The sequence below is a fragment of the Lasioglossum baleicum genome, chromosome 18, assembly GCF_051020765.1.
Source record: "Lasioglossum baleicum chromosome 18, iyLasBale1, whole genome shotgun sequence".
NCBI classification, from domain to species: domain Eukaryota; kingdom Metazoa; phylum Arthropoda; class Insecta; order Hymenoptera; family Halictidae; genus Lasioglossum; species Lasioglossum baleicum.
In genome coordinates, this window is record NC_134946.1 from 1,769,137 (window position 1) to 1,781,736 (window position 12,600).

A 12,600-nucleotide genomic window follows, 5' to 3' on the forward strand; every position below is an offset into this window, starting at 1 on the left:
ATGTTTGATCGAGCATCGACTCACAAAGTCTTGAAATTCAGCGCTTGTAAAAATTGTGGCCCGTTGTCAGTGACTAGGTGTAGAGCTAGACCATAACGTACAAATAAATCTTTGAATTTGCTTATTACTTTAATTGCAGTCGTATTATTACCCATGTCGAAAACCTCTGGCCATTTTGAATGCGCGTCTATAATTAACAAAAACATTTTCCCGTGAAATGGACCACAAAAATCACTGTGAATTCGAACCCAAAATTTATCGGGCCATGGCCAAGGTGTTGAAAAAATTTTTGCAGGCTGTTTCCTAGTACTCACGCAAACTTTACACGATCCACTCAATTCCTCTATCTCTCTGTCAAGCGTCGGCCATCAGACATAGGATCTAGCTAACATTTTCATTTTTACTATCCCGAAATGCGATGCGTGTAATTCCTGTAAAACCTTGGCTTGCAAAAGTTGTAGCACCACTACTCGATAACCCCAGAGTATACAACCTTTATCCATAGATAGTTTGTTCCTTTTGCGCCAATAGCATTTTTCTTTGTCCGAGAGTTGTTTCTCGTTTGGCCACCCATTCATTATATACTTAATAACGTTTATCAATATTTTATCTTTTTTTGTTTCCGACTGTACTGTGACGAAGTTCAACACTGGTAAGCCTTCGCTTATATAATTCAAACAAGTAAACTCGGAGTCAAACACCTGTGTGTTATCCTCCACGGGTAATCTCGACAACGCGTCACAGTTTCCATTTTGTGCCGATGATATATATTCTATTTTATAGTTAAATTTTGACACAAAATATGCCCATCTCTGTAATCTACTTGCAACCGTTAATGGAATCTCTTGCTTTGGGCCAAAGATATAGATCAACGGCTTATGGTCTGTCCGCAACAAGAGTTCATGACCAAAGACATAGTTATGGAATTTTTTTAAACCAAAAATGATAGCTCCCGCTTCTTTGTCCATAGGTGCTCTATGTCGTTCATTTTCTGGAATAATCTTAGATGCATATGCTAAAGGCTTTTCAGTGCTGTCACTATACATATGCGAAAGTATTGCTGATAATCCGTATGACGACGCATCACACGCTAACATTAGTTTCACCTTTGGATCATAATGCGCCAACACTCTTGGTTCAATGAGTTCGTTTTTTAACCAGTTAAATGCTTCTTGACATTCTTTTGACCATACAAACTTTTCGTTTTTTGTCGCATTATACAGAGGCGCAAGGCGCTCCGCGCGATTAGGTAAAAATCTATCGTAGTAAATAATTAAGCCTAATAATGACAATAATTGTTTCGAATTTTTCTGCGTAGGGGCGTCGATCATGGCTCTAACTTTTTTAATCGATTTGCGTATTCCATTTTTGTCAATCGTGAACCCCAAAATATCAATTTCATCTTTGAAAAACTTGCACTTATTGATATTTACCTTGAACCCTTTACTTTCGAGTCTTTCAAAAACCTCGTATAAGGTAGTTAAGTGTCCTCCAAAAGTCTCGCCCGTGCAAAAAATATTATCCAAGTAAATTTTAATGTTTTTTATACCCCTTAACGCCTCTTCCATAATACGCTGGAATTCTTCTGGCCCCGCCGATACCCCTTCGGCTAGTTTCGTGTAACGAAATAAACCGATATGCGTTATAATCGTCAATATATCTCGTGACGATACATCAACCGGTATTTGCATATACGCGTGCGTCAAATCAATTTTAGAAAACTGCTCGCCACCTCCTAGATCTGCCAATACTTCATTTATCAACGGTAATTGATATTTGATTTTTTTTAACCAGGGATTGACCGTTAGTTTGAAATTGCCCATTCGCTGAATTCTACTTTTTCTAAGTGGGACATTACCGTATGCTTTCAATACCATATCCGTACTACTTAACTTAACATTCGGAAAAAGATTCTCAGAATTATTTTTAGATATTACCGATACGTATGCGCCCGAATCTACTTGCATTTTAAGATTTCTTCCGCCTACGCTTACATCTAGATACATCGGCTCTGCAGCAGCCTTTTCAGAGTCTGTAAAGTTTATACCTGAATCGTACTTCTCCGTTACCTCCATAAGCAGGAAATCTTCGGGCTCCATCTCATCGTCGCCATCTGTCACTTCGTGCCAATGCATATGCCTCTTTGTATTATCACTGCTCCGACATACAACATCCAAATGACCTCTCCGCTGACATTTGTTACAACTCTTGAACCGGTGTACACATTCTCTTGCGAAGTGATTAGGTTTACCGCAGCAGTAGCACTTAGTTTCACCTCGGTTGTCTTCCTTCTGGAATTTCCGCTCGTCTCCGCCACGTTGCTTGTTAGGGTGGAACGTTCTCGATTTTTCTTCTCGTCTTGGTGGATATCGGCTGCGTGACCCCCTACTTGAGCCCATTACTTTTAAAGCATTTACTTCGCTATTGCTCTGCCGCTGCTTCATTTTATCCGTATGCGTTGCATTTTTCTCTGCCGACTCGTGAGAAATCGCTATTTTATAAGCTTGATCAAATGATAATTCATTTTTCTTAAACAATAGGGCCTTCGCGTCGTGATCATGCAATCCACAGATCAGCTGATCGCGTAGAGTCGTATTCAAATCTTTGAAATTACAATGCAAAGCTAACGCCTTCAGCCGCGCGACGAAATCCGCAACAGTCTCTGTCGACGTTTGTTTTGCCTCATGGAAATTACAACGTTCCATCGCTTCTGACGGCTTCGGGCATAGGTGGTCAGATATCAATTTCACGAGCTCCGTGTAAGATTTCGTAGACGGTTTAGCTGGTGAGCACAAATTCCGAATCAATTTGTACGTCCTTGCTCCTACTTTTGTCAACAATGTTGCCGTTTGCTTCTTCGCATCGGTGATATCCCGCGCGACGAAATACATATCCATACGCTCTGTATAGTCCTCCCAGTCGTCTTTGTTTACGTCGAATTCCCATTCGCGGCCTCTGCTTTCTTCCATTTCGCTGCTGCTACTACCTTCTCGTGTGCGCTCGTTAATACGTGTCCCTCTTTTTAAACTTTTCACCAATAATTTCCGTAGTTCGTCTACTGTTGCGAGTGGACTAAATGGGACTTGGTTTTTTCCCAAATAATCAATCAACTCTTCCTTTTTTAATTCGTACACCCACGAAACTTTTATTTTCTTTGTCTCCGAGTCAGCAGTAGATTTCGCACTAGAGTCACTTTCCGACGACATGCGTGTAGACTATCGCCACACTATCATTTCTTTCGCACTGGCTTTTCCGTTTGCTAAATACACTCCCCTAACAAGGGGCGTTTATAGTTCGCTTCCCGCGGGAACTTTCCCGCGACGTTTGGGTCGTTTGGGTCATAAATTTCGAGCGGGTCGACGGGCCCGCGGAGCAATGCTCAACTGAGGAGTTACAAAAGGAGAGCTTTGCTCCTCATAGATGAGGTTGGTGGAAGTTCAACAGATTTCCCTCAATCTTCGCTCAATATACCAAGTGGTAATACTTCCGGATTAGATCGACCTGAGAAGACAATTCCCTAAGAACACTCCCACTCCACAGAGAATTCAGTTTATCAATCCCTGTGACTTCAATTTTTTTTTACTTTGCCTTTTGTTTTTGTTTTTTCATAAACCTACATGATTATATGCAACTATGTAAATAAAAAGCTTACATTAATGTTATTAGTATGCGTAATAACATAAAAAAAGATAATAAAGATAATAAATAAATAATAACCTATGTAACCTAAATACATAGACCACATCGAAGAGTGCAATGCACTCAAACTACAAAAAATAATGGCCAAACCATTTAAATGACATGAACTGCACAAACTTACCTCCATGAGTCGCGCGAATCGTACGATCCACGCGATTGTTCTGCTTCGCTTCCGATCGCACGCGATTGGAATCGCGGCGACTTCAGTCGAGCCGATTTCAGTAGACCACGAATCGACCCGTGTGCGACTCTCCATTCATTTGTATTGGAAGTCACGTGGAGGGGGAATCGCATGCGACTGGAATCACGACGCGATTACAATCGACCCGTGTCTGGACGGCCTCTCTTATCGGTATATATCTTATAATTTATAATATTCATCACATCTTACACAATACATAACCCGTAAAACTAACACCACTGAAAAATTCTGATACTATAGACATATTATGTATACATATATAGAAAATATAACCTGTTAGAGAGCGTGTGATACATTTGTATTTGGCGGTCTGGGTGTGGCGGACTCTGGTGAGTGATGAGAGGATTAAGAGAGCGTCGCTTGAGGTTGAAGAACAAAGCAAGCAAGTTTGTACAAGACAAAAAGAATAATTATATTAAAGAAAAGGTTTGTAGTTAATGTGTGAGCGTTTTAATGGTTCCTTCCCACATGGTAGCAGAGGTCCGTGGTTTATATGTTCAGTAACCGAAGAATAAAGAAAGAAGAAGGAACTGAAAACGGAAAAGAAAATTCAAGCACGTGGAAAGAGAATAAAACAAAAATGATGAAGAACGAAGATATTAAAATACCCATATTTGATGGATCTGAATATTGTAATTGGAAGAGAAGAATCCTGAAGTTCTTGGAATTCAAAAAATGCAAATGTGTTGTAGAGCGAGAAAGAACAGAACAGGATGGGCAAGAAAAATGGAAAGAAATGGACGTAAAAGCAGTTAATTACATCTACAGTGCAATAACAAATAGACAACTGGAATATATCAGTGAGTTGGATACAGCTTATGAAATTATTAAAAAGTTTGATAAGATGTATTTAAAAGAGTCGACAGCACTGCAAATTATATGTAGAAGTAGCCTGGAGAATATAAAGCTTCAAAATTATAAGGATCCTACAACCTTCTTCGATGCATTCGAAAAGGCGGTGAATGATCTGAAGGCGTCTGGTGCAAAGGTATCAGAACAAGAGAAATTAAACTATATGATCAAAGCCCTGCCGAGATCATATAGTCATATAGGAGATTTGGTTGATGTACTACCTGAAAATGAAAAAACGGTGGAGTATTTAAAAGGAAAAATAAAGATGAAGGCAATGGAAGGACATAATGAAGGGGAAACGAGCGAAGAAATATCTTCGAAAACACATGCATTTGCTGCTATAGAGTCAACGTCAACGGAAAGAAAATATCCTACAAAATGCTATAACTGTGGTAGAATTGGACATGTGAAAAGTCAATGTCGACTAGGAAACATGAATAGAGAATATCAAAGAGGTGGACAGTATCCTCGTGGTAGAGGTAGATTTCAAAGAGGACGTCAGTATGGAAATAGAGATAATTATCATCAAGGGACACGATGGAATAGAAATGGGCCTGATAGAGAAACCAAAGAAGGAAATTGTTTCAGTGCAATGATATCAGAATCAAAAATGGACAGTAATATGCAACTACACGAGGGTGAAATAGTGTGGTTATTGGATAGTGGTTGTACTAACCATATTGTTAATAGTGACAAAATATTTCACAAGAGCGTAACATTAAAGAAACCAGTATCTGTCAAAGTAGGAGATGGTCGCAAGTTGTTAGCGACAAAAGTTGGTGATATTAAAGCATTATTTCAAAACATGCAAGGAAAATCAGAAGTAATGTTAAAAAATGTTTTTTATGTTGAAGACATGGAGGTGAATTTAATCAGTTACACCAAGATAACAGACAATAATAAAATTGTGTCGGTAGGAAATTGTACGCGAATATACAACAAGTACAATGAAGTGATTGCTGTAGCTAATAAAGAAGGCAATTTACTAAAAATGAGAAGTTATATTAATATTGAGGAAAGTGGAATATGTGCAAACGTAATTACTAACGATGCGAAACGCAAAATCAGCTTAAAAGAAAAATGGCATCGCATTCTGGGACACATTAACTTTAATTATTTGGACACTCTCTGTAAAGAAGAATTGTTGGATGGTATACCTAAGGAAATAGAAAGAGAATACTACAAATGTGCTCTCTGTATTGAAAATAAGATGCACAATGTGCCTTTCAAGAACAACAGGGCTCGAGCAAAGGAAGTTTTAGAGATCATCCATACCGATGTCAATGGTCCACACAAAACAGTTGGCAGTAGAGGTGAGAAATATTTTATGTCCGTTATCGATGACTATAGCAGATTGTCTAAAGTATATTGTATTAGGTCTAAAGAAGAAGTTTATGATTGTCTCTGTGAATATATAAATGAAGTAGAAAATATAACGGGCAAGAAAGTTAAGAAAATTAGATGTGATAATGGAAAGGAATATCTAAATTCTAAAATTTATCAGTTCACAAGAAGTAAGGGAATCCAGATAAATACATGTCCACCATATGTGCATGAATTGAACGGAGTAGCTGAAAGATTCAATCGAACAGTAATGGATATGGCCAGGTGTCTAATGGCGGAAGCGAAGGCTAACAGAAGATTTTGGACAGAATGTATAAAAACAGCAGCATATTTAAAAAACAGGTCGTTAACAAATACTGAAGAGAGAAAAACACCATTTGAATTATTTTTCAGGAAGAGACCTGATGTAAAAAATCTGAGGATATATGGAAGTACAATATATGTGCGAATACCAGAAGAAAAAAGAATATCCAAATGGGATAAAAAGGCAGAAAGAGGTGTTTTACTGGGTTACACAGATGTGGGATATAGAGTCCTAATAAATAATCGAGTGGTGGTAGCTCGACACGTTGACATCGTAGAGGAGGACATTAAATATATCTGTTTCAATGAGAATAAAGATAAGGAGGAAGAAAGTGACACTAACAGATTAAAAGACACTGAAATCAAAGAAGATAAAAACCCTGAAATAAAAAAGGAAGATGATCAAGTAGAAAGTGAGAGGGAAGAATCTGAAGTGAGAAGATCCACAAGAACACGCAAACTGCCAGCTAGGTACAACGAAGACTATATTTATGCAAATTATTGTAATACAAATGTACCGAGTACTTTTGAGGAGGCGATGTCATGTAACGAAGCAGATAATTGGAAAGTAGCAATGAAGAAAGAGATGGAAAGCATAAAGGAAAATGGGACTTGGAAACTAGTGGAGACACCGAATAAGGACATCCTGGATGTTAAATGGATATACAGGGTGTCCCAAAATTCGTGAAAATCCCGAAAGGGGGTGGTTCCTGAGACCATTCTAAGAGACATTTTCCTTTGCACCAATGTCAACTGCGGCTTTGTTTAGGAGTTATTAACGAAAAACACGGACCAATCAGAGCGCGCCCTGGCCCGGCGCGCCACGCCGCGCCGGCAAGCGAGTGTCGGTGGTACGCCGCGACATCGCAACGAACAAGAGTTTCTCGATAATGTGAACCCTCTCCGATTTCGATGCGCTTTGGATAGGTTGTCAAGACCATGATTCTGAACAACATTTCTCTTTAGACTTTTTGGCAATCGGCTTTAGTTTACGAGATAATCGTAAAAAAAGAGAAGAAGCAGAAACTGATTGAATTAAAAACTCACGTATTCAGCCGTAAATCCATTTGCTGCTTCGAAATGTGTGTCACTGGGTCACTCGGTGACGAACTGCACAGATGTCTTCAGGTACACGGCAGTACCGAAAGCCAAGGGACATACGGCCAGGTCGACGAGCTGCACAGCCGGTGGTAGAAGGCCTAAGGGATGCGCGGTCAAGTCGACTATCCAGAATTTAACTTTCACTTTCGAATCGATAAATAATTCGTATGTTTATTTTACACAGATGCCTTGAAATTTTTCCACACTCACAATCACTGTTCACATTTGTCAACACATAGTTATGCACTAATAATAATTGCCATATCCCTTGTACTGCTGCACAAATCACAACAATCAGGTAATGCAATCACTAGACTGCGGATTTCATGCATTTGTAGCAAATATGAGTAGGTGCATTTTAATACAGTAGAGAGATTAAAATAATTTCAAAGCACCATAGTATTATTTTCAACTTCTTAAAATGATCACAGTAAGAATCAAATATCTGTCTGGCTCCCCTGTCCCTTGTAATAGCGGCAGCCAACATTCATTTTGCATAAAGATTCGCAGTCTAGTGATTAGTTTAAATATCACTATCAAAAACACAGCTAATAGCAACCGTTAGCTTTGAATTGACAAGTCTTTGGAGATGTTCTCTCTACTGCGGCTCGAACGACACTGATTTTCCTCAAGATTTTTCTAAAGAATTTAGGAAGGGCATTTAGAGTGTCGAAATTCGAAATGCACGCTGTAGCACGAGAACGACGGGACGGTTAGACGAAAAACAGAATGCGAGAAGGACCGCTTTAAGACTTATGGCAATCACATGTTTAGGTTTTCCTGTAGATTGGTACGCAGAGTCGATGGGTAACCGTCCGAAAACGTCGTCTGTCCTTCTTTTAGAAAGTTTCTTAAGGAAGGTATAGGACAATAGGGATGCTACGCTGACCTGACATTTTTACCCCTTGCTGGGTAAAAGGACGGATGACGTTTTCGAACAGTTACCCATCGACTCTACGTACCAACCTGCAGGAAAAACTAAACATGTGTTTGCCACAAAGCTTACAGCGGTCCTTCTCGCATTCTGTTTTTCGTCTAACCGTCCCGTCGTTCTCGTGCTACAGCGTGCATTTCGAATTTCGACACTCTAAATGCCCTTCCTAAATTCTTTAGAAAAATCTTGAGGAAAATCAGTGTCGTTCGAGCCGCGGTAGAGAGAACATCTCCAAAGACTTGTCAATTCAAAGCTAACGGTTGCTATTAGCTGTGTTTTTGATAGTGATATTTAAACTAATCACTAGACTGCGAATCTTTATGCAAAATGAATGTTGGCTGCCGCTATTACAAGGGACAGGGGAGCCAGACAGATATTTGATTCTTACTGTGATCATTTTAAGAAGTTGAAAATAATACTATGGTGCTTTGAAATTATTTTAATCTCTCTACTGTATTAAAATGCACCTACTCATATTTGCTACAAATGCATGAAATCCGCAGTCTAGTGATTGCATTACCTGATTGTTGTGATTTGTGCAGCAGTACAAGGGATATGGCAATTATTATTAGTGCATAACTATGTGTTGACAAATGTGAACAGTGATTGTGAGTGTGGAAAAATTTCAAGGCATCTGTGTAAAATAAACATACGAATTATTTATCGATTCGAAAGTGAAAGTTAAATTCTGGATAGTCGACTTGACCGCGCATCCCTTAGGCCTTCTACCACCGGCTGTGCAGCTCGTCGACCTGGCCGTACGTCCCTTGGCTTTCGGTACTGCCGTGTACCTGAAGACATCTGTGCAGTTCGTCACCGAGTGACCCAGTGACACACATTTCGAAGCAACAAATGGATTTACGGCTGAATACGTGAGTTTTTAATTCAATCAGTTTCTGCTTCTTCTCTTTTTTTACGATTATCTCGTAAACTAAAGCCGATCGCCAAAAAGTCTAAAGAGAAATGTTGTTCAGAATCATGGTCTTGACAACATATCCAAAGCTCATCAAAATCGGAGAGGGTTCACATTATCGAGAAACTCTTGTTCGTTGCGATGTCGCGGCGTACCACCGACACTCGCTTGCCGGCGCGGCGTGGCGCGCCGGGCCAGGGCGCGCTCTGATTGGTCCGTGTTTTTCGTTAATAACTCCTAAACAAAGCCGCAGTTGACATTGGTGCAAAGGAAAATGTCTCTTAGAATGGTCTCAGGAACCACCCCCTTTCGGGATTTTCACGAATTTTGGGACACCCTGTATACGAAGAAACCGAATAACGTCTACAAAGCACGGTTAGTTGTTAGGGGATTTCAACAGAGAGAAGAAGTGAACGATACTTATTCCCCGGTGGTAAAAATGCAGACTCTCAAGGTGTTACTAGCTTATTGTTGTAAAGAAAATTTAGAAATAGATCAAATGGATGTGGAAACAGCGTTTTTGAACGGTAAAGTGTTGTCAGAGGTATATGTGAGACAACCAGCAGGTTTTAGAATGGGTGATGGTAAAGTACTTAGATTATATAAAGCATTGTATGGTCTAAAGGAAAGTCCGTTTTTGTGGTATAAGTGTTTTGATAATTTTATAACAGATTTAGGTTTTTGTAAGAGTAAGTGTGATTATTGTCTGTATTTTAAATTTGAAAAGGAGGGAGCTATATTCATCTTGATATATGTAGATGATTTGTTAGTATGCAGTAGAAACAGACAAATGATAAATAATGTTAAAACACAACTATCCGAGAGATTCAGAATGAAGGATCTAGGTGCAATTAATAATTATATTGGAATAGAAGTGCATCGTGAGAATATCGGAAATAATAGTATATTAAGTTTGAGTCAGCAAAGTTATATAGAAACACTGGCTGGGAAATATGGAATAAAATATTCTAAGCTATACAATACACCCATGGAAGCAAAATTAAAACTAATACCAGCGAATGTAATAAATTCCGATATTGAATACCGAAATTTGATAGGAGCATTACTATATATTAGCTCGGGGACTCGACCAGATATCTCATTTAGTGTCAACTATGTATCTGAGTAGGTTTCAGATGAGTTATGATGAAACTCACTACAAATATGCGTTGAGGGTTCTAAAATATTTATATCAAACAAAGAATTTGAAATTAAAATATAGTAATAAACCGGATACAGAAATAATTGATAGCTTTGTAGATGCAGACTGGGCCGGTGATGTGGTCGATAGAAAATCTACAACCGGATTTGTTATTCGTTTGTTTGGAAACGTGATATATTGGAAGTCAAAGAAACAGAATATTGTGACTAAATCGTCTACATTTGCGGAGTATGTGGCGTTATCTGAAGTAGTAACAGAAATTAACGCAATTAAAGAAATATTAAAAACATTTAAAGTAAATCTAAAGAAACCGATTCCGATATATGAGGATAATGTAGGTGCTCTACTTATAGCAAAAAAGGGAAACTTTACAAAAAATTCTAAGCACATCGAGGTGCATTACCATTTTGTTAATGATGAGTATATGAAAAAATCAATAGATATTGTGAAAATAGAAACGGAGAATAATATGGCTGATATCTTAACGAAAGCTCTTGATGTGTCAAAGTTTGGTAAATTCAGAAATATGATGAACATTGTAAACTAGTTTATTATTTTTTAAATACAAATGTAAGGAGGCGTGTTAGAGAGCGTGTGATACATTTGTATTTGGCGGTCTGGGTGTGGCGGACTCTGGTGAGTGATGAGAGGATTAAGAGAGCGTCGCTTGAGGTTGAAGAACAAAGCAAGCAAGTTTGTACAAGACAAAAAGAATAATTATATTAAAGAAAAGGTTTATAGTTAATGTGTGAGCGTTTTAATGGTTCCTTCCCACATAACCAATAACCATAAACCCAGCACAACTCACGATGGTAAACAACAGCTGAATTCTCGTTTCGTGCGCAATCCATTTTGTGCCCAATTCTACATGTGCGCAATTCGTATTCTATGGTGTGCAATCCCGCTGTGCGCCAAACAGCCGTGTGCGCAAAAGAGATGTGTCCAATTTAGTGTGCGCCATCTCGTCGTGCGCCATCGTCTTGTGCGCCATCGAAGGCCTCTCAACTCAGGGGTGGCTATATTTTTATGACTGCGTCTACCGCGCCGACCGCGCCGAGACTTCAAACTTCAAACGACGCGACGAGCCGAACATAGAGAAGGACAGAATGAAATATAATATCGCGTGGCCGAAGCGTGTCGCCGTCGCCGGCACAGTTCAAAGAATATCCCATACGCTGTTCTTCGTTGCGTTCGAAACTTGCATAGTCGATTAAACCACTAGATAAAGTTGAAATTATATCGTGTTTGATATCATTTTAATCAGAGAAACGCCAGGAATAAGCTAGTAAAAGTCCCATGGTGGTGTTCACACCGATATACCCGAGCCGAGATCAATCATCGCCGTAGGCGCGGCGCAGCGGTGGCCGGCAGTGGAGTGAGTACAGTAAATTCTCTATAAACGCGAAAATCTTTCAACGATAAACGCGAAAAAATATCCCCTCCAAACTAATACACTGACTCGGCTCGGTATATCGGTGTGAACCACTACAAACGCGACGCAGAGAGTCGCAGCGCGCCGGCACAGTTCAAACGCGCCCGTGAGTCATCATAACGTTACACCAACAGTCAAACTTCTTCATTTTCCATGATTCTGTTATGGGACTTTCACTACCTAATTTCTGGCATTTTTCTGATTAAAATGATACCAAACACGATATAATTTGAACAGAATTTAGTGGTTTAATTGACGGTATGTACATATGAAGTGACTTTAGAACATAAGAGTATGTATAGCGAGTGAAAAAGAAAGAGAAATTGCGATCTCGACGCTAGGCAAAGATTAAAAAACGAGAAAAATTACTTTATAAAATATGCTGAACTGTTTTATATTTTTATTATTTAACGTTCGGTTTCGCAAATATAAAGACGCGATGAACTATGACCGATCATGTCGCAAAACCGAACACCGTGTCAAGTCACGCGCGTCGCTCGCTCCATTACAATTTTTTGATAAGAAACAAAATTAAATAAATCTTAAATAAATCTTAAGTACATTACTTAAAACAGTTGAAAAACTACAAAAAGTGTGCCTTTTCCTGACGGATGCAAACGCTCCAATTCGATAGGTTTCCTTCGATGGTATTTAAACT

The 12,600-nt window shown here is 39.1% G+C and overlaps 1 protein-coding gene across 1 annotated transcript; it reads right to left on the reverse strand.

The window, feature by feature from the left end:
- Window positions 1–368: 368 nt before the first annotated feature.
- On the reverse strand, window positions 369–3,206 carry LOC143217833 (uncharacterized). The gene has a single exon (XM_076442478.1). The coding sequence runs from the start codon at window positions 3,204–3,206 to the stop codon at window positions 369–371; it is 2,838 nt and encodes a 945-aa protein (XP_076298593.1).
- Window positions 3,207–12,600: the final 9,394 nt, after the last annotated feature.

What these genes read in the sequence shown, in the direction of transcription:
- LOC143217833 (XM_076442478.1), bottom strand. Translation starts at nt 3,206, where the DNA reads ATGTCGTCGGAAAGTGACTCTAGTGCGAAATCTACTGCTGACTCGGAG.